Here is a 22,920-nt window from a genome sequence, read left to right on the forward strand (position 1 = left end):
AAGATGTTTAAGGTGCTGAGGGAAGCCTGAGAATATCAGTGTGTCTTCTCAGGTACAGAGGTTGAGGTAGTTCCTCCCTTAAATAAATGTAATTCCTGAAATGGCTTGTGCTATCCTCTACTCATTTCTGTAGGCCTCTTTGTGGTGTCTCACAAATTTATCCTATTCCACACTCCAATTACTCTTAACCTAGGCTATCAAAACAAGCAATGGTAGTTGTGGGGTCTCTTTGGCTTCTCTTATGTGATAGCATTGACTGAAAAATGGGAAGAATAGAAGTCCATTGAAGATTTTTACAGACAGGGCTGTGATTTTGCTCTGAAACTTTATATACCATGAATATCCTTGTCAGCTCATGTACCATTTGAGCTTATGGCATGCATGAATTCAGCAACAAGGCATATCTCCGTGATCTTCGTGCATCTGGGACATAATAGAGGTTTATGCAAACCTGTTGTTGAAGATGCACCCACTTTTCTCACTGGCCATTATATTGAGTTTTGGAGAAGAAACAACTTTCAAGCAGAAAAGGTATCTGAGTTTGGCGCAGACATAATACAGCTACATTGGTACTGAGGTTATTGGTACTTTCCCGCCGTTTTGAAGGTTGTATTTTGCTCACATCCTCTCCTGTCTTTGGTCAATGGTTGCCAGATTAAGTTTGTCACCTGATTTGGGGCAGACAGTGCAAAGAAGGGGATGGGTATATAACCATACCATAGATTTATTTGTTTTCCTACTTTTTCTACCTTTTTTTTCTTAAGTTCAAGATAGAAGTTTTCTATGCTCATGAATTTCAATTTCTGAGGTTAGGATTATTTACTCTCTGTCTTCAGGAATATGAATTTCATAGGTTTAACTGTTTGTTTTGCCAGCAAAAAAATTGCTGATAATGTCACTACTGTGTATAAACGCAATAGAATGTTGAACATTTTAATGTTTACTGAGCTACTCCTATCGCAAATTTAGATGTGTTATCTACATGCTTTGTAAGCTCCATTATTATTTAAACTAATAACCCAGTGGCACATGCATGATGTAAGAGTCTTCACTTTTTTGAATACCTAAATGGCTTCATAAAACAAGCGAAGACTAGCCATCTGTGACTGTTTGCATACGGTAATTGCATGTGTTACTCTTCAGATCCACCCGTGTCCCGAAGAGAGTTTAAATTCCCAGTTCTGTGTGATTTGAGTGAAGTGCTCAGGAACTTTAGACTCTAATAAAAACATACAGTTTTGTTAAACCAATTTAGTGAATTACTCTGATAATTTCATTTTGATCATTGTTAGTAGACTGCAGTTCAGCACACGCTACTGTAGTTGGTTTGGTAATTTTGTACTTGTTCAAGAAATGGCAAACATTTAATCTCCTGTGAGACTTTGAACCATCTCTCATTTTTGTCTGGGTTAAGGTTTCTGGAAAGGACAATGAAGAAATTACACTGGCTGCAGTACTATGTATGACCTGCTCATAAAGAGACTTTAAGTTGTGCAAGTGATTGCTTAACCCTTTTCCCAGAAAACTTTTAAGAGAATCCATGTTAGCTAAAAAGTTCTTTGGAATTGTGTAAAAGCAGATGATATTTCATACTTTAACCTAGGCAATAGATGGTTGATACAGCTTTGTAATTGTATTTTTCTTCTGTGCAGATTAATGGTGCAGTGTAGGAAGCCTTTAAAGGTTTCCGATGAACTGGTGCAGCAATATCAGAGTAAAAACCAATACCTAGTAGCAGTAGCGTCTGAAGTTGACCAAGAACCTGAAATTGATCCTTATGCATTTGTTGATGGTGACGTGGAATTCCTTTTTCCTGATAACAAAAAGGATAGGCAAAACAGTGAAAGAGAAGCTGGGAGAAAACACAAGGTGAGTAAAGGAATGATGGCATAAATCAATAATTGGATAAAAACAAATTGCTTTAATTTTAATAATGAAATGGTACTGAAACTATGCTGAGCATAGGTGGTAGTATATAATTTTTCTCTAGCAAATCCTTTATCATTAAAAATGCTTGCATTCAAGCAGAAATGATCAGTAAAAGTACACAGTACAGAAAAAAACCCTGATTTGTAAGTTTTTTGCTTTTGAGGTAAAGCTTGAATGGCTTATAGGACTGCTTATTTACCTGAACACATTTTAATACTGTAAGAGTTTATTAACTGGATTGATATCTGTCCTGTGTCTTTTGGTATTAGTTATGCAAGAAGATAGAACTATATTATATAGTATTGGTACTTTTTATAATATTTTCAATACTTTATGTGCAGTAGATTTAAAAAGAACTATTTAGGAAGTTTTAACAAGTTTACAGATCCTTGCCATGTAAATATCAAAAACAAAACAATAATCCTTACAACAGTGAGCTTTTGTTTCGAGAAACATATAGTAATATAGGTGGTGGTGGTTGTTTGTGTTTAAAAACAACAACAACAACAACTCCTCCATATATCACCTGTGCTGCTTTTTGCAGGCTGAAGATGGGACCTCTAATGTTACAGTTTTATCCCATGAAGGAGAAGATGCTATGTCACTGTTTAGTCCTTCTGTCAAGCAAGGTAAATATCTTTGTTTCAAAATGCAATATATTAATGACTTACAGAATGGATAACAGAATTCAGAGCAGTTTTTAGTAACATCTCATGCAACTTTCAAAGTGTATTTATATCTTTTCAGAATTCAGAAGCTACTTAGGAAGGTAACTTTCAGTATTGAACCTTGCAAAAATACGTTGGATATAAAATTTTAAAATAAGTTAGTAAAAAGTGAAGGAGCCTCACTTATGCATATGCTAGTTCAGTAAAAGCTGATAGCATCTTGGTTTCTCCAGTTGAATAATATTTAAAAAGAAATACCCAATTTAAATAAATGTATAGTATCTACAATGCTAAGGTGAGCATAAATGTTCATATTCTTTATAGATGCACAACGTATTGCTGCTCACGCTCGCACTGCATCAACTAGCCTGTTTCATGAAACAGACCTGGTAGTCTCTTACACTGACCTTGACAATCTCTTCAACTCTGATGAAGATGAACTAACAGTAAGTGGTTTGCAAAAGTAAAAGCAGCTGCTAGATAAAAATTGTTCAGACTTGTACGTTTTGTGGCGGAGAAAAAGATTTTTTTTTTTTTTTTAAATGAGTGTACTTTTAAAATACATTTTCCCCTGGTGACTGACTGGTATATAATGTATAGACTTTTGCTAATCTAATAAGTCTATTATATAATATAAAAGTATAATATATAATAAGACTTTTGACTGACATTTTCACTTTTGCATCCTTGTTGGGCAATGAGAATGTACTTGCCTTTGACATAGAGCTAAACCTATGACATTATAATTATTACCAGTGCTATATTCTTATTACAGCCTAGACTCTACTTGTTTAGCCAACATACCCACTAATATATCTTTTTTAATATTTAAAACAATGAAAAATTTGGGAAATTTTAAAGTGGGCTTTCTTCTATCAAATCATTTCAGTATAGCTGTTAATATCTTGGAATAATTTTATTGCAGTCTCAGGTGGCACTTGAATCTTTTATAGAAAAATCACCCCCCTATTTGACATGTACTAGTACAAAGTCTTTGTGTAGACTAGATCTCAGTAACCTCTAAAAGCATTTGAAACTAGTACAAGCTTTATCTTAAACTGGAGAGTGCTTTGAACATTTTTGTGGGGAGGGAAAAAATTTTGCTTGTCTGAGAACATGGATAAGTTTGAGAAAATCTCTTGAAAATAAAGGGTCATAATGAAAAGTGCAGTTGGCTATTAACTATAGTATTAGGAGCATAAAGATGTAAGCAGCTGGTTAAATATATCACTTCTCAAATAAGGGTTTCAGGTGTGTGTTTTTGTTTGTTTGTTTGTTTTTAATTACATTTAAACATTACAATTAGGAAAACTTTAACTGGCACTTTTCATTATTTTCTTGGCAAAGATAAGGAAATATAGTGCATTTTCTTGTAAGTGCTTGCCTCTTACTATTGGGTCAATGCTCCATATATTCTTGTAACAAATGAAATACTAGACTATGATTCCTTAAGTAAGATTTAAGTTCAAACAGTAGGCATTCAATAAGGGGGGAAATTTATACTTTTTATTTTTCAACCTTGAGGTATTATGATTAGACTGTATTGTTACTGTTTAGTTTTGTTTATATCTAGTTAAAATGCTTCAGATGGGAATTTTAACTTTTCCCCCCCCCCCCCCCCTCTTATAGCCTGGATCTAAAAGAACAGTGAATGGCTCAGATGACAAATCCAACTGCAAAGAGTCAAAAGCAGGAAATTTGGACCCATTGTCATGCATAAGTAAGTCCTCCTCCCCGTTTTATCCCTTAATTAGGTTGCTAATATCAGCAATGGCACATTTAAATTATTCGTTGTGTACAGTTGCAAATTTAAGTTTTGACATTTGTATAAGACAAATGAAAGAAATATATAATAAACAAATGTGTTCCTGGAGTATCCTCTGAAGTACATTTTTAATCTGAAACAGGTACTGCAGATCTTCATAAAATGTATCCAACACCACCATCATTGGAACAACATATTATGGGGTTTTCACCAATGAATATGAACAATAAGGAATATGGCAATATGGATGCTACACTTGGAGGAACTATACTTGAAGGGAATAGCTCTAGTGTAGGCATTCAGTTCAGAATTGAAGTAGATGAGGGATTCTGCAGTCCAAAACCTTCTGAAATCAAGGTAAGCAATGTTGCATAACTTTGATAAATGCCTTTTCTAAATTCAAGCAATAAACTGAATATTTCTAGAATTCTCACCATATTTCCTGTATTACTAATTGTTTATTACATGACATAGAAGTGGATGAAGTATCTTGTTAAGTGAAACCCGTTATTTCGCTTCTGAAATATCCTGAATTACACTGAGCTGTTCTTTTGTTTAGTCACTAGTAAACTAAAGAAATATATTAAAATTATAGGTCTTGGCCTTTGTGTGTATGTCAGCATGTAATCAGTTGCAGTACCAATGCTGTACTTACTTTTTAAGTGTAGAAATGTAAATTGCATGGACTAAATGTAGAATAATATTAATCAAATTAGTAACAAGTTTTTAATTGATTACTTTAATCTTAGTAGCATTTTTGTTGCCGGATTTATATAATCGACTATATTTACTGGTTAGTGTTTTCTTTATTTAATTTCTAGGATTATTCCTATGTCTATAAGCCTGAGAATAGTCAGGCTTTTGTGGGGTGTTCCATGTTTGCCCCTCTAAAGACTCTCCCCAGCCAATGTCTCCCTCCTATCAAGCTGCCAGAGGACTGCATTTACCGTCAGAGTTGGACTGTTGGAAAACTGGAGTTACTTCCTCCAGGACCCACCATGCCATTCATCAAAGAGGGGTATGCTTTTGCGCCAGTGAATGATAAATAGATTTTTTTTGTTGTATAAAATGATCAAAATTATCCACATTCTAGAATATCTTTTAATGAAATGAATAGTTTTTCCATTTAGAAAGTATAGTGAAAAACATTTAAAAACACTCGTTAAATTACTGATAAACTAAAGAAAATTGTGACTAAAAACTGTATCTAAATAGAGAAAATTCCTCTTTTAAAATAGCTACTTAACTATGTAAATTTTATTCATGTCTCATTTAAGGGTTTCTTAGGGAAGCCTGATGGTATAAATCTAATTGTAATAAGCAATGAAGATTGCAACAATTGAATTAAATACAAGCCTGGGACTCCATGTTCCTTTGGTGGTATCATAGTTACTACAAGGGCTTAGCAGGTGCTTTTCTTGCTGTTTCCTAGAATTCAGTTCAGCTTTTCTAGTGATGGGCAGGCCATTTGTATTTTTTAAAACTTTCCCTTCCCATGTTCATTTCTTTGTCCTTTACAATTAGAAACTAGTGCCTGATGTGACATCTGCTGGTGATGACATAGGGTATGTCTACACTGCAATTAAAAACCCTCAGCTGGCCTGTGCTAGCTGATTCAGGCTCACTGGGCTCAGGCTCGGGCTCTGGGACCCTGCACATTGGGAGGGTCCCCGGGCTCAGATTGCAGCCCAAGTCCAAACATCTGCGCCACAATTAAACAGCCCTTTAGCCTGAGCCCAGGTCAGCTGGCACAGCGAGCCATGGGTGTCTAACTGCAGTGTAGACATACCCTTAGTAGCAGTAGTTGTATTGAAATGAGCATCCCTATAAAGTGCGTTCAGTACTGACTGGTCGTTTAGAAAACCACGTTTTATTTCTCTCCTCCTTGAGGAATATTTATTCTGCCCTGCTCCTCTGCATGTGCACCTTCTGCAGGTGGATTAGGAAACATGGGCTGTATATTTATAAGCTTGTTGTTGGTTCACAAACTATAATTTAAACCACAGCATGAGTACAACGGGCTGCTTCTATTTGGGTCAGATCTGTGTAGAAGCAATGTTTTCAGGTCTCATTAGCCTGATAAGTCTTTGGAGACGTTTCAGTGACTAGGAAGGAAAATTTGAAAGGTTTCCAAGTGATACTTCCCTCACTGATCCAGCAGAGTTTGCTGCTGGTAAAGCCAGTGTATTTTCTTAGTGATACATGTCACCATATTGTTTAATATTAACAAAGAGTGAAAAGGAAAAGGTGCTCTTCACACTGTGCATGTATTTAGAAAATATTGGCTACAACCAGAATTCTTTCCAGAAGCTTTTTTTATTATTTGAGTTTTTAGCACTGCTGTCAATATATAGAACAGTTCTGCATAGTCATTTAGAACAAATAGGCCCAAACTTCTTTATTTTGATTGCACAATTTTTGCACTAATATTTACTACCTTTTGTTTTAAAATGTGAATCAGAAAAGTGCTTACTTAAAATTTGATATTCTTGTATTTCAAAAACATACGCCATTGAAAAATATTTTCCTTATTGCTTTTCTTAGTGATGGAAGCACTATGGATCAAGAGTATGGCCCTGCCTACACGCCACAAACTCATACTCCATTTGGGATGCCGCCCAGTAGTGCACCTCCCAGCAATAGTGGAGCAGGAATTCTCCCATCTCCTTCCACTCCTCGGTTCCCAACTCCTAGAACACCAAGGACACCTCGTACCCCTCGTGGAGCTGGTGGACCTGCCAGCGCTCAAGGTTCAGTCAAATATGAAAATTCTGATTTGTATTCACCAGCGTCCACACCATCAACATGTAGACCACTAAATTCAGTTGAACCTGCAACTGTACCATCCATCCCTGAGGCGCACAGTCTTTATGTGAATCTCATCCTTTCGGAGTCAGTAATGAATCTGTTCAAAGACTGTAACTTTGATAGCTGCTGCATCTGTGTCTGCAACATGAACATCAAAGGTGCTGATGTTGGAGTTTACATTCCAGATCCAACACAAGAGGCTCAATATAGGTGTACCTGTGGCTTCAGTGCTGTCATGAATAGAAAGTTTGGCAACAACTCTGGATTGTTTCTTGAAGATGAATTGGATATCCTTGGGCGTAATACAGAGTGTGGCAAAGAAGCGGAGAAACGTTTTGAAGCTCTTAGAGCTACTTCTGTTGAGCGAGGACTGAAAGAACCTGAGAAATTGCCTGATGAGTTAATACTGTTGCTGCAAGATCAGTGCACCAACTTGTTTTCGCCATTTGGAGCAGCAGATCAAGATCCTATACCCAAATTTGGTGCAGTTAACAACCTGGTACGTGTAGAAGAAAGGGATTGTTGCAATGACTGCTATCTAGCGTTAGAACATGGGCGCCAGTTCATGGACAATATGTCAGGAGGAAAAGTTGATGAAGCACTTGTGAAAAGTACTTGCTTGCATCATTGGTCAAAAAGAAATGGTAAATATACTTGTTTTTCTCTGCAAATCTGTTTCTTGTCTTGCTTCTAAGCATCTGATAGCATGAAGAGTAGGGGGAGTTAAGATTGCCAATTGACTTATTTCCGTTACATATACACTTGAGTGAATTTCCATTGCTGCTCTGTTCCTAGCCTCTGGCCTTTTAGGTACTAAATCAATATACTAATTAGGTTTTCTTTGCCCAGCTTTAAAGAACCATATACCTGCCATATGGATTTGAAATGTTGCTCAAGCCCATAGTCTGGGTATCCATAGTGTAGGCATTTTATATAGTGTAGTCTTCTATTTGGTGTTCTGGGAACTTTCCTATGAAGTACTGAGCAGAATCTTAGGAAACCTAGGTAATATTGAGCAGTTGATGTAGTATTAATACTATCTCTGCTTGGAATGTGCATTATCTGTGATTCATTGGAATTTGAAGTCTTTTTTTAGGTACATGTGGGATACATATGATGGATACTTTACAGATTCTGTGCATTATATTAATTTCTGTAGAAATTGAATGAAAGGCTACATAAATAGAAAAAACAAGGAAATATGGTATTTTAATCTCACTTTTGAAGGTGGAGAGAGGGAGGTGAGAGGCTTCTGAAGTTGAAGTAATGTAGGAGAATTTGGATTTGCAAAAATTAAATGGCATCTGTAAAGAATCAAACAATTGCTCTCAAAAGAGTGTTCATTTCTATCTGCAGTGGTAAAAAATATCTAACTTTTTGTATTTTGCATCTTTTTTTCATTCATTTCTAGTGGCATGATTAATAAGCATAAAGAAATTTGAGGTCGGCTTATACTTAGAGGTCACAATATCACAACATTTCTGCCTATTTTGAACACTTAAGTCCTATACTCTGTTTCCCTGTGGCACAGACATTTTTGTTTTGCTTTCTGTGCAGCCTGAATTTTGAATAACTTGCATATGCTAGAGATCAAGATACATTGCTTTCTACTCATGACCCTTCCTACAGAAATTATTTTTAATGAAAGCTTGGTTTTGTTTCAACCCATTCACACAAGCTAATCTGCATGCTGCCATTGGTCAGTAGCAAAACTGTTAATAGGTGGTGCTGCTATCATTTCTGCTACCTACTTTCTTTTCATATCCCCTTAACATTAAGTTTGTTACTGAATTTTCAACATTATTAGTGTCTGTTGTGAAATACACATTTTCTTCAAACATAATGCAGCTTTTATATAATAGATCATGAAGCTTTTTCCAAGAGTAGATCTCATGTTAATCCACTGTCTCATGGACCACCTCTCCTCACATTCATAATCCCCACCTCTCCTTCCATTAATGATCTTGCAACGTCTCTCTGGTGACTACAGCAATTTTTCACATAGAAAAGTGGTATACTGGCAGTATTGGATGCAGTTTAAAGTAGCTAGTAAGGAGGAAGACTGCCAGCCTCATAGACAGCCAACTTTCTACAGACCACCACCAGGTGCTGTGTGATCACTGGTGGTTCAAGTTTGGGAAGCTTTCCTGTAGACAAATCAAAATATTTTTGAGGCACATAGTAATACTGAGGCTTATGTTCCCTTGGGAAATATTGATAAAGGGGGAGGGGGTGAGAGGTTTTACTAAAAGGAGGCTACAAAATTCTAACCCTCATCTTAAAAGCTTTAGGGTCCCCCCCCCCCTTAAACTGTACTTATTAGAATGTCACAGACAGCTAATAAGTTTGCCAAATTTGGCTAAATAATGAATACTGTTTACAGGATTTCCCCCAAGACTTTGTGAAAGCAGTGATGGTTGGCATTCCCTCTAAACATCTATGTGGAGGGAGAAGTATTGATATTTTGAATACTTTAACAATTGAGTTATAGGCGTGTTTTAGTTTTATAGTTTAGACAAAGATAAAAGATGGAGAGCTGAAGTTTTCAAGGAAGGGACTATTGTACAGACTGGAAAATCAAAGCACAGTGGAACTGCTACTCTGATTTTAATTGCTATCCTTTAACTATGTGAAAGACTTGAAGATAATAGTTGTATGGCCTACATGAACAGTATATATGTTTCAAGAAAGTGACTTTTTGTTTAAACCCCCAAATTCACCTAAACTTAGGACCTTTTAAACTCTTTGCAATTTTTTCTTAGATAATTTTATTTAAGCTGTGACTACATTTCTTTTGTTCTCTTTCAGTTGTGGATGTGAGCATGCAGTGTTCACAGGACATCCTTCGCATGCTTCTGTCACTCCAGCCAGTTCTTCAGGATGCTATTCAGAAAAAGCGAATAGTCCGATCTTGGGGTGTGCAGGGCCCCCTCACATGGCAGCAGTTTCACAAAATGGCTGGCCGAGGCTCTTATGGTAAACTACTTGTATAGATTCCCATTTGTTAATTTGTCCTTGGTATAGGTTACCAAACCTGAATGTTTAGATGTGATTCAACCAAAAGAGATTTAAAATAGGGAGAACCATTGGTTAGAGGTATTATTTCCTTTACAACACACAGAAAATATTTACCTTTCTAATATACAAGGAATGATTTTAAAATAGCAATATATTTTAATTCACTCAGTTGCTTTAATTGTAATGTTTATGAATGAAGGATTACATGAAGTTATTATTTAAAGTGATGATGGGATTGGAGCTGGAATGAACAGTTGACATTAAGAAACCAGAATGTTTAAAGTAATTCTGTGGGTTGTTTTTTTTTTTTTTTAACCCACTGAATCTTATCAATGGCGGTAGAGTTATGGACGGAAGGTCAGAAATAGACCAGTTGTATCAATTACAAACGCACAGAACAGCTTCGCTTTGAAATCATATGTACAGAGATACTATATATGTTAAGAATTCAACCCAGTATCTTAGTTCTGGTGGCTTTATTAATGTCCATTGGATATTAGCATGTTACCATGATACATCAGACAGTACTGTATTCATTAACAAGGAAGAGGGATGGCCTTTTATCAAGAGACTTCTGATATTTATAATAATAGATATGTGCATGGTTAGATATCATATGTGCTTTGCACCCCTGTCCTCTTTCTCCCATTCTCTCTGACTGATACACACACCATTGTTGCATCATGTCTTAATTAGATTCTAAACTGTTTGAGGTGTGGGCTGCTTTTAATGGTTTCTAGAATGCCTTGCTGGATGGAAGACTGCTCCTGATAAGGTCCTCTATTAATTACCATAATCAGGGTGGATTGATTAAAATTAAAGTGATTTTAAATAACCAATTTTAATTACGATTTAAAGTGGCAAGCAAGAAACCTCTGATTAAAGTCAGTGATTTTAATCTTGTTTTGCATTTGTACTTCCATAAAGAAAAGTTGATTCTCAGTGGTTGGTAACCATTAAAACATACTGATTTGCAACTAAATATAGCTTTTATGCTAAATTTGGTGGTACTTTTTCTAATTAGGAAAATACACTATTTGTACACATTTATTTAAGCAATTATATAACTTAACGTATATAAAGATTCTAAAATGGGTGGATTGATATTTACTAGATTTTTTTTTTTTTTTTAACTTTTGATTTGTCAAGCTGTATTTGGAGAGAAATTGTATTTAAATTAAATGCAAAAAAAGCATTGTAACTTCATTAGTTAAAACTGCTGTAAGTGTGCTGGATTCTTAAGAAAAAGTTTGTCAAAACACGTTTTGCATTTAAAACTAACTGATTTATTAAACAAAGGATGTGCTGTCTGTAGTTACTAAACTGAACTGATTCGTTTGTGGTCATCATGTCCTTCAAGGTTTTAGAATTAGTAGATCTCTTCCACTCACATATAGTTCTTATTCATAGATTGGAAGAGGAAAACAAGCTTTTCTGTTCTCTTTCCCTCCCTCCCCCCCAACTCCCAGTCAGTTTCTTAACTTTTGAATGAACTAGTCATTGAACTGAACTAGTTGAATAAAGTGAAATGACGAAAATATTCCCTCTGCACCTGCAGGAGAAGCTGCTGCTGTCAGACTGGGTTAGCACTTCAGCATACTTCAGGTGCTTAGTCAGTAACCATCAGTTCAGTGGCTTTGACTTTGGCTGCAAACATGTACTGCTTAATATTATTTTTATTTAATTTAAATTATTTTAATAGATTATGGTAAGTTGAGGTCTTAACATAGGTTGTCATAAATTTAAATTTAATTTTATATAGGCTTATTTTTTAAAAGAAGAAATGTATTTAAATTATCAAAAAATCCATTTTCAATTTCTTTACAAAAATCATTGATTTTTATCCACCCTGACAATAATACAAATATTTAATAATAATATAAAAGCTATTCTTGTGGACCTGGGAGCTAGCAATAAAAAATTGTTGACTCATATATAGGGCTAGATCATGCATGCCTTACACATGCTTATTAAGGCAAAGAGAACTTGATAGTGATGAAAATGAGTACCTTAAGAAACAGGGGACACTGATTTTGTGCTTGAGGACACTCCTGTTTGCCAAAAGCAAGATATCGATTCTGCTAGATTCCTGTTTTCCTTTTAATATATTGGAAAATGTATCTTTCTTTATCTAGGAACTGATGAATCCCCAGAACCACTGCCAATTCCAACATTTTTGCTGGGATACGATTATGATTTTCTGGTGCTGTCTCCATTTGCCTTGCCATACTGGGAGAGGCTGATGTTGGAACCTTATGGATCTCAAAGAGACATTGCTTATGTTGTGGTGTGTCCTGAGAATGAGGCCCTGCTGAATGGAGCAAAAAGCTTCTTTAGAGATCTGACTGCAGTATATGAGGTACAATATGTGTGAGGGACAGCAATGTAATGGGATAGTATAAAGAATATTATTAGTATATAGTCAGTCATTTGTCAAGCTTGGATCCCAAATTATGTTGAAACTCCTGCACAGAGTACCATCTCAATGAGGCCTCTAAAATGGATGTTAGAAATAGACATTTGGAAGATAAAGGCACATCCTGGTGCTCATCAATATCTTATTTGGATGTAGCTTTTTTCAAGCGGCTATTTTCCTATTTTATCAATGCCATCAAGTGGTAAAACTGTGTACTACCATTTTTAATAAGTGCAACCAAATATTAATTCATTGCAGTTAAACACTTGCGTTCCTTGAGCTGTGGTTAAGAAGGTTAGGCTAGATATGATGTACTCTGTTTTTTTCCTACACTTAGGTAAACCTGTTGATAACCTTAAAACAACAGGGTATGCATATTGCAGAACCATTTAGCTTTCTAGAATTATAAAGCAGCATTTCAATTTATGTGATAACCAAATTGTAGTGTGTGTTTTTGAACATGCAAAAAACCCCAAAACAAACATAAAGCGATCTCTTTGTGTTGAATTCCATGTGTCATACCTTGCAGCTTTGAAAGTCTGTGAACTCATTACTGTCTTATTTCTATCTTATCTTTAACTTTTTTTTTCAGGCTTGCAGACTTGGTCAGCATAGACCTATCTGTAAACTGCTCTCTGATGGGATCATGAGAGTTGGATCCACTGCTTCAAAGAAACTTTCTGAAAAGTCGGTCACAGACTGGTTCTCTCAGGCAGCTAATGCCAACAATGAAGCATTTTCCAAACTCAAGCTCTATGCTCAAGTTTGCAGATATGACCTGGGTACTGAATATTTTTAGTTCTCCTTATTTCATCTGATTCTGTTATTTATAGGAATATTATAGAGGTGAAAGGTGAAAAAGCATATATGTAGCACACTGTCCAAATACTGTCTGCAAAAATCCTGGACAAAAATACATATAGACACACACTCAAAATGACTTCTTGGCCACTGGTAGTCTTCAGGGCAAGTCTGTCAGACTACTTCATGATAAATCCTGCTGACCATTTGTATGGTAACTCATTTAGACTTGCTGCCCAGCTATCGGATCAATTCTAATGTAGCTGCAACCAGAGTTCTGTATTAGTCCCCGAAGTCTGTTAGTGGATTATCTATGAAAAGGGGATGAGTGGAGTGAACCTGTTCTAGAAATTGAATCTGAAAACTAAGTGTTGGTGTTCTCATTTGTTTTGGGTAAGATACAAAGAAAAATCAATGCTAAAATTATTAGATTTTTCTTATTGGTCTTTTATATCAGGTTGAAAGAATTAAATTCCAACTTTTTAATTAACTTCTACTTCTTCTGTTTTAGGTCCTTATCTTGCTTCTCAGCCATTAGACAATTCTTTACTTTCTCAGCCAAATCTAGTTCCCCTCACAAGTCAGTCTGCATCCACTCAGCCACTGGTCGCAGGTAACACTGGAAATTCCAACACTCCATCATCGTCCAGTGCTGCAGCTGCTACCAGTAGTACCATGACGGTGACTTCAAACAGTGCCATGTCTTCTGCAGCTACTACAACTAATTCAACTTTGACCACTACCGCCCCCTCATCTTCTTCCACCAACATAGGCAGTGGGATATCAACAAACAAACCTTCTTCGTTTCCACCTTTTAGCGGCATGAACAGTACTACTTCTGCCTCCCTGCCTACACAGGCTACAACAGCCCCGAATGGACAGACAGGGGGACAGCAGCAACAACCAGCTCTTCAAGCAGCTGGGATATCTGGGGAAACTTCATCTGCCCCTCCACAGCCACACCCAGAAGTCTCTGAAAGGTAACGTGTTGTACTTAATGTGCAATACTCATCCAAAAAAAAAAAAAAAAAAAAAAAGCAGCCCATACAACTGAGCACAATGTTGTTTTTATTTTAATCTTTTTCACATCTTCACTTCAAAAATTGAAGATGACAGAGTTAGATGTAAGCTTCTGTCTTTCAGATGCCAGGTATTGTAGAAAGATTGGCCTGAACTATTATATAAAGGTTGGCCTGAACTACAACCCTAAAACTCTGAAGGTTTGGAACCCAGTTTTTCAGGTTGGGTCCCAACTCTAAAAATAACTTGTAAGAGGTTTGAATAGCTGCTGGGGTGCAAAAAATAGCAACCCCTGTACCCTGCAACTATGTTCACAAAGTTTACTTCCAACCAAATTAATAAGAAGGTTTTTTTTTTATATGTTCAAGAAGGAAGAAAGTAGAGAATAAAACTTGCATAGTTGAATAAAGTATGGTTTTGGTGTTAAAGCTGTACTGGTAAGACTGCTTTTGTTGGGAACTGGTTGATACCTTGCTTCTTCTGCTAGTTGAAGCAATGGGGCAAATTGCTGATGAACTCATGTGATGGAGAGGGGTGAACTGCAGAGCTAAATAACAAAATTAAAGTTAATGGTACTGACAAGCTGATGAGTTTGTGCACTAAACTGAAGTCAGTAAATATGTGATAGTATCATTCCTCACATCTTACTCAAGGCAAAGAAGCTCTTTTCACTTAATCAGAGGGTGCCATCAAATTCCATTTTTAATGTAATACATACGGTGTAATCTGATATACTTTATATAAAACAGAAAAATTTTATAGCAATTGGTTTCAAATTAACTTCCAGCACTATGGATCGTGATAAAGTTGGAGTCCCTACAGATGGAGATTCACATGCTGTCTCCTATCCACCTGCAATTGTAGTTTATATAATTGATCCTTTTACATATGAAAAGAAAGATGAGCATAGCAACTCATCCAATGTGTGGACCCTTGGGCTTCTTCGTTGCTTTCTAGAGATGGTTCAGATTCTTCCTCCTAACATCAGGAGTACAGTTTCTGTGCAGGTAAGTAGTTAACATATTTACTAAAAAATTTTAAGGTAAAAATTACTGTTCATTTCAGCTGGGTTTGGAGAAGATAGTATTTTCCTCATAGTGAATTGAATCCTTTGGATTCAGTATTTATTATTGTTCTGCTGTTTAAATTGTGGGAAGAAGTGTCATCAATAAAATTTTCAAGAGCATTTTAGTAACTTACAGCAGCACTGATCAAAAGTTAATCCTGTAACAGTCTCCTTAAACTTCAGTCTGGCATTAGACAGTGGAGCTTGTGCTCCATTCTGCTAATGGTAATGGGGAGAAAGGTAGCCTTGGGATGTCCCTTCATTATTAATTCCTACCTCCCAGACTGACAGTATTAAGAAGCTTTATCCAGCACTCCTGACTTCCAGACATTAGACGTTGGTAGTGATAAAAGACCTTAGGCAGCTGGGAGGCTTGTAGATGGAGAGAGGCTTTTATTGTGAAGGCGCTTACACTCCTGGTCTGAGTCCTCCAGTTAGATGACTGCTTGAAAGGGCCTCACATCCTATAACAGAATGGAGAGAGGAAAGCCAGAAAGTTGTATGGAACTGGAGAGGCCAGATTATGGAGAGTAATTTTAAAAACATTAGCCAAAGAACATTTTTAAAAAGCACTTAAAATCTGAAGAGGAGATGGTAAGAATTTTTCAGTGTAAATTACACACTGGTGGTAATGTTTTATTTTTCAATCCCTTTTTTAGATTGTCCCGTGTCAGTACCTGTTGCAACCTGTGAAACATGAAGATAGGCAAATCTACACCCAACACTTAAAATCTCTGGCATTTTCAGCATTTACCCAGTGTCGGAGACCACTTCCAACTTCAACCAATGTGAAAACATTGACTGGTTTTGGCCCAGGTTTAGCAATGGAAACTGCTCTCAAGAGCCCTGATGTGAGTATCTTGAGGTTACAAAAAGTGCTAAAGATTAACTTGATCTTTTGGTAAACATTTAGGGAATAATGGCAGAATTGCATGTACATTTCCATGACTTATTTATCTTTTAGGTAAATGGTCTTTGTTTTTAATAATTAAAGAATCATAGTTCTTAATGATTAGCTATCCTTTGGTACTTAAATTTTCTGTTGCATTTCTTACAGAGACCAGAGTGTATTCGACTCTATACACCCCCTTTTATATTGGCTCCTGTAAAGGACAAGCAAACAGAGTTAGGAGAAACTTTTGGAGAGGCTGGACAGAAATATAATGTGCTTTTTGTGGGCTATTGTTTATCTCATGATCAAAGATGGCTTCTTGCATCATGCACAGATCTCTATGGAGAACTGCTAGAAACTTGCATAATTAATATCGATGTACCAAACAGGTAAGAAGCAAAGCTTTTCTGTTCACTCAGCACCTGTATCTTGAATATATCCAGAACTTTGCACCTCTCTCCTGGATCAAAGTTCTTCTAGTATAGTGGTTCTGTATAGATACTTCTGATTAATTTTGTGGAGCCAGTATCTAGCAAAACTAACTCAAGCAGCTGAATATAAGCAGTATTATCTGGGTATTGTTGTGGAACTACATTTCTGGAAGAAATTAATGCAATTTTTCTGTTTGTTTTTTGTTTTTTGTTTTTTTTTACTGGCATATAAAGAGAAGGCTGATCATACAGGAAAGCAAGAGCAAGCTTTCTCTCACTTTGATTTCAGTATTATAACACTGATCTAATAAAGAAACTATATACTATACTGATATTTAATACTTACATAATTCAGTAGGTAAACTTTGCCTAATCTTTTAGGATATACAAAAAAATAAACTTCTGGCTGAACACCACCATTCCTGTGTCTGCTGATAATATTCAGGCTAACACTAAATAAGTAGTATTCTTTTAGGTGTATAAACATTTTAACTCCAAGTGTGAGTAGAAATCTTTCATTTACTGTTTTTTCTCCTTTCTCTCTCTCTTCCCCCCCCCCACCCTCTGACACCCCCCCCCCCTTCACAATCCTAGAGCTCGTAGGAAAAAAGGTTCTGCCCGCAGACTTGGTCTCCAAAAACTCTGGGAATGGTGCTTGGGACTTGTGCAGATGAGTTCATTGCCCTGGAGAGTTGTAATAGGCCGTTTAGGAAGGATAGGTCATGGAGAATTAAAAGGTAATAGAGCTGTTGAGTGTAGAAACTTGGTTTAAAAGCTTTGACTTTTGTTTAACTCACAAAGATCGATAAAGTAGTCTGATAATTTGGCTTTTCCACCCTTTGAAACAAACATAACTACATCTTTTGACAATTCCTTCATAAATTTGCAGCTGAATGGTTTTGAAGATTAGTATAAATGAAAAGTCATTATGCAAATGAATTATTTTGAACATCTTTGTTTCATTAGTAGAAAACATAAGTTCAAAACAAACTATTTTCTGGGTAGATAAATTAATATGACTTAATATCCCTAGATTGGAGCTGTTTGCTGAGTCGCCGAAACCTCCAGTCCCTCAGCAAGAGACTGAAAGATATGTGTAGGATGTGTGGTATATCTGCTGCAGATTCTCCCAGCATTCTCAGTGCTTGCTTGGTGGCAATGGAACCACAAGGGTCTTTTGTTATTATGCCAGGTATTTGTAAAACTGCTCCTTTCTTTTGGTTATTGGGACTTGTTTCTCTTAACAATATGAAGTTCAAGAAAAATACATATTTTTTTTTTCTTTTTCTTTTTCTTCTTTCCCCTCTTTAAAGATTCCGTGTCAACAGGTTCTGTATTTGGACGCAGCACTACTTTAAATATGCAGACATCTCAGCTGAATACCCCACAGGACACATCATGCACTCATATACTTGTGTTCCCTACATCTGCCTCTGTGCAAGTAGCATCGTCAACCTATACCACTGAAAATTTGGACTTGGCCTTCAATACAAACAATGGTTTGTTTGTTTGTTTGTTTGTTTGTTTGTTTGTTTGTTTGTTTGTTTGTTTGTTTGTTTGTTTGTTTGTTTGTTTGTTTGTTTGTTTGTTTGTTTGTTTGTTAATTATGGGGGGAAAAGTGTATGTTGGGGAGTAAGGTTACTAAACGCAAATCTATTGACTTCAAAACAAGATCTATTTATATTGTATGTTTATGGAGGTATAGAAATTGACTGTTCTTCATTTTTTCAAGATGGAGCAGATGGAATGGGTATCTTTGATTTGTTAGACACTGGAGATGACCTTGATCCTGATATTATTAATATCCTTCCTGCATCCCCTACTGGATCCCCTGTACATTCACCAGGATCCCATTACCCCCATGGAGGTGAAATGGGCAAGGTAACTATTACGAAGTAAATACCAGAATTTACCAATTTAGGTTTCTCAGATTAGGATTTCATTTGTAGAATACCAGGTTTTTATGACCTCTTGCCCTTCATCTATTCAATCCAATTTGATCCAAGAATTTGGAAAGCTGCAGATTTAATAGCATAACTAAATGTTCCATATTGTCACTAACTCTGCTTCTTCCTGATATTTGTCAACTTTTAGGGTCAAGGTACAGATAGATTGCTTTCAACAGAATCTCATGATGAAGTAACAAATATCCTGCAACAACCATTGGCCCTTGGTTACTTTGTATCAACTGCCAAAGCCGGTCCATTGCCTGAGTGGTTTTGGTCAGCATGTCCTCAAGCACAAAATCAGTGTCCCCTGTTTCTTAAGGTACTGTACTTCAGCAACTTGTACAGTGTTTTTCCTGAGCATTCAGTGGGCATTTAAGATAAATGTGTAATGTGGGATCTGAATAGCAACATTTTAGACTTCTGAACTCTTCTTTTTTTTTTTTTTAAAGCAAATGAATACAGTAATTTTAACATCGTTCCAAGAGACATGCACAATTTCTCGTTTCCTTAGAAACCAGACCAGTTTGCATATTTTTGTTCCCTTTCTACAAAAATGAGACATTTTTAACCGGAGCAGGAAAAGTTCAGAAGTGTTATCTTCTGAACAGCCTCTTTCACATATTTGTTTCACAAGAATAATGTTCCTCCTCGTCTTACAACTGAAGCTTTGCTTACTCTTAATAGGTGTATGCTGCTGTATCTTGCAAGGAGTTGTGTTACACTAAGTGTTTGGCTAGACTTCTCCAGATGACTGGCTCAAATTTGCCTCTGCCTCTTGGAAACAATGCAAAAAGGAAAGATCTAGTGTAACGACCTGGTTAAACTTGGAAAATGTAGTCTAGTACAGAGACAGATGTTATGCTTTATCCATCCGTTCTGTTTTGGTCTTCCTCAAGGAAGAGTTTAAGTGGGGAATAGTCCGAGGTAGACATTGACTCATCTATCCAGAAGAGGTTCTCGCATCATGTGTATGTTGTCACTTCCATTTTCTTGTCTGGCACAATCAAGTCAGTTCTGCTGTACCTTCAAACTTTGATTTGCTCAAATCTAGGATTATACATATAATTTTGTTATGACACAGATATGTCTAACCTGAAGCAAAGATGAATAAAAGTAGCTCTCCCCCATGCCACGTGTTAAGCAAAAGTTCCATTATATTATATGGATGCTTCTGCTGCTGCTGTTTTCTTTTTCAGACATTGTGTGGTATACTAATAAAAAACAGTTGGATTACGAAGGCTACTAATAGGCTAGTATCACTTTTGGTTTAAGACTTGAATATGCAAAACTTTGTATTTGTACCAAAATATGATCTAATGAGAACTCTGAAGGTTAGAATATTTTGTGGCTTTTTTTGCACCTCCTAATTTGTGTAGTTGTTTTCTATTGTAAATTGCGCTACTTTCAGTTTGCTAGAATTTACAAAGATATTGGTACTTTACTGGCAGCAACAGTAATGCAAAATCTTGGTAAGATGTCAATTAGAAATCCTGGGCCAAGTACTTCCCTGGTGTAAGTGGATAAACTTAGTGGAGTCACATCCACTTCAGTCCCTTTTTTTGTTTTAAATGGTGATCTTGGCCGTATCTCCCAACCCAATGAAATGGGGTTGGGGAAGAGATTCCTTACATCCTATCTTAAGATACTTATATAATTTTAGCAGAATGCATTAATCAAAAAAATAAAACATATCAGAATATATGTAGGTTGTTCTGATTCCTGTTCTAGCTGAATGCATAGGATTAAAGCACTGTTTCGCTTTGTGTCAGGTGTTAGGAAGTAATTACAAGGAAGGTGCGGTTATATTGTAAAGGAACAGGGATGTCTAAATTGTAACTAATGCAAGGGTGTCTGATGATGTGCCTGTTCTCTTTTTAGGCCTCTTTGCACCTCCATGTGCCTTCAGTGCAATCAGACGAGCTACTCCACAGTAAACACTCCCACCCACTTGACTCTAATCAAACTTCTGATGTTCTCAGGTATTGATGCTTTATTACTTAAAAATGAAACAGAATATTTTTAATAATATAACTGCAGAACCACATTTTATTGCAGCATATCAACTTGGCTCTTTTTCTGTAAGGTTTATTCATTATTAATTGAATGCTGAGTATGCTTAGTACTTCATGAAGGACAACACACATAGACACAGTGCTTTGCGTGGCTAAAAGATGCATTTAGTCATGAAGTAGTGCTTTTTTTTTTTTTTTTAATAGCATCACTTTTTAGCATATTGTAGGTAGGCTGATTAGAAGAAGTAAGATTTTAATAGGAAGAGGCTGAATGTTGGATGCAACAAAAGAGGAAGGGAGTTCCAGGTGTACGGGTCCTGGTGGAAGAAGATCCATTGATGAATGGAAGAGGGATACAAGGAAGCAGTTAGGCAAGAGGCTTGGAGGTGCTGCGGGAGTAGGAAGAGTTCAGAACAGAGATGAGCAGGCATGTAATCCTATAGAAGTAAGACATCTATAGAAGATAAACTAGTTTTGTTGGATTTTTTTTAAACCTAATGATATGAACATCTGGGTAGCATGATTGTTTGCCACACAGACAAAAAATGTTTTGCCTAGCCTTGTTGACCTGCTTCGAGAACAATGACTCTGAAACAGACTAGCTGTTTCATAAGTCTGGCTAGTTTAACCCTAACAGCATAAATGTTTAGCTGTTGGAGAAATTGGTTTGTTGTGAGATTGTGTGTCGAACATGGTCTGAAAATTATGGTAATGGAAAATGTATAGCTTGATGGAAGTCTTTTTGCTTTACAGGTTTGTTTTGGAACAGTACAATGCACTCTCCTGGCTAACCTGTGATCCCGCAACCCAGGACAGACGGTCATGTCTCCCAGTTCATTTTGTGGTGCTGAATCAGTTGTATAACTTTATCATGAATATGCTGTGATCTTCATCTGAACTTTGCAAGAAGAGAACAAGGAAAAGGGATATTTCACTGCAGGACTAAGTTATAATTCTTCTCAGTTCAAGTTATTTGTGATGGGGTATAATTCTTGTTACTTCCAACAAATATTGTTTTGACTTCTGAGGGGCACATAATCCTGCTGTCTTTGTTTCATTGACTCTACAGGACTCTTTTTAGAATGATGATTGATCAGTCAAAATGTATTATAACATTTTAGTGGCAAAATTGACCCTTTTTTCCCAGTCACAGTATTTGTGAAAAGTAATGAGCCATAGTACCCAGTCATGTTTAATGAATATTAAAAGCATGGAGACGAGAAGAGACGTGAGGAACAATAGGTTTCAACCTATGGCTTCAGAACATCAAGATGTTCTTGTATCGGATTATAGTACCTAGTATTCAGAAAATGCCTGCATCTCTTATTTATTGTAAGTTTTTAAATGTATAAATTGTCTTATATTTCTTAACCTCTTTTATAAAAATTTTCCTAGAAGGTTTATACTGCCTTCTTGCTTTAAAGCAATTGGTCTAAAATATATGTAATCGTCTTAATTAAAAGTTGCAGTAGGTTGCTTTTAGAGTATTATTTTTTTGTAAGGGGGTGGGTGGGGACAGTAAATTTGTATTGTCTTGATGTACAGTTTAATGGGGATAGAGGGGTTAATGTCCATACCATTGTGTGTGGGGGATTTACAGCTAAGCTGTAGTTGCAGAGTACATGTACAGTAATGAAGTTCACTGTGTTTATATAAATTGAAAAGGTACCGGGTCTTACAGCATTTTATATCACACCTTTACAGAGTAACATAATGGCAATATATAAGTGATATTGTAGGTGGTTTAACTTGTAGTGAGAATAAAATAAATAAACTCGTCAATTTAATTTTGTGTTATGGCTCAGGGCTGTGGCCAATTTTTCAGACCTTTTCCATTTACTGTGGAAAGATTTATTACTACAAGAATCTCTGCTACCCAGTGTAGGTAACCAGGAATTTTTGGCATAGTGGGAATTGCATCACGTTCTGTAAGACTTGTGTTCATCACAAATCAGATGGAACATGTAGGTATAGAAAAACATTATAATGAAATTGCCCCAAAGACTCCTCCTATAGGTTGAAATTTCGCCCAGCTCTAGCCATTTTACAAATGCAAAAACAGTCAATCTTGACTTTAAGATTGGTGTGTGTTTGACTAAAATGTGGTGTATATAGATTTTCAGTGAATTCTGGTATTCAGATTTT

At 36.3% G+C, this 22,920-nt stretch overlaps 1 protein-coding gene across 1 annotated transcript in view; it reads left to right on the forward strand.

Moving 5' to 3' along the window:
- Nucleotides 1-22,227, forward strand: part of MED13 (mediator complex subunit 13) — a 71,710-nt gene extending 49,483 nt beyond the window's left edge. Inside the window, exons 10-30 of the mRNA XM_065418113.1 lie at nucleotides 1,653-1,869; nucleotides 2,474-2,558; nucleotides 2,922-3,043; nucleotides 4,227-4,317; nucleotides 4,505-4,719; nucleotides 5,184-5,380; nucleotides 6,907-7,814; nucleotides 9,979-10,146; nucleotides 12,324-12,547; nucleotides 13,197-13,386; nucleotides 13,917-14,385; nucleotides 15,213-15,432; nucleotides 16,151-16,342; nucleotides 16,549-16,772; nucleotides 17,409-17,551; nucleotides 17,848-18,006; nucleotides 18,128-18,313; nucleotides 18,547-18,695; nucleotides 18,909-19,082; nucleotides 20,642-20,742; nucleotides 21,529-22,227. Coding sequence (XP_065274185.1) covers nucleotides 1,653-1,869; nucleotides 2,474-2,558; nucleotides 2,922-3,043; nucleotides 4,227-4,317; nucleotides 4,505-4,719; nucleotides 5,184-5,380; nucleotides 6,907-7,814; nucleotides 9,979-10,146; nucleotides 12,324-12,547; nucleotides 13,197-13,386; nucleotides 13,917-14,385; nucleotides 15,213-15,432; nucleotides 16,151-16,342; nucleotides 16,549-16,772; nucleotides 17,409-17,551; nucleotides 17,848-18,006; nucleotides 18,128-18,313; nucleotides 18,547-18,695; nucleotides 18,909-19,082; nucleotides 20,642-20,742; nucleotides 21,529-21,661 — 4,567 coding nt within the window. The 3' untranslated portion in view covers nucleotides 21,662-22,227. The remainder of the gene's footprint in view (nucleotides 1-1,652; nucleotides 1,870-2,473; nucleotides 2,559-2,921; nucleotides 3,044-4,226; nucleotides 4,318-4,504; nucleotides 4,720-5,183; nucleotides 5,381-6,906; nucleotides 7,815-9,978; nucleotides 10,147-12,323; nucleotides 12,548-13,196; nucleotides 13,387-13,916; nucleotides 14,386-15,212; nucleotides 15,433-16,150; nucleotides 16,343-16,548; nucleotides 16,773-17,408; nucleotides 17,552-17,847; nucleotides 18,007-18,127; nucleotides 18,314-18,546; nucleotides 18,696-18,908; nucleotides 19,083-20,641; nucleotides 20,743-21,528) is intronic.
- The last annotated feature ends 693 nt before the right edge of the window (nucleotides 22,228-22,920 follow it).

This window comes from Emys orbicularis, chromosome 17, assembly GCF_028017835.1.
Source record: "Emys orbicularis isolate rEmyOrb1 chromosome 17, rEmyOrb1.hap1, whole genome shotgun sequence".
Lineage (NCBI taxonomy): Eukaryota > Metazoa > Chordata > Testudines > Emydidae > Emys > Emys orbicularis.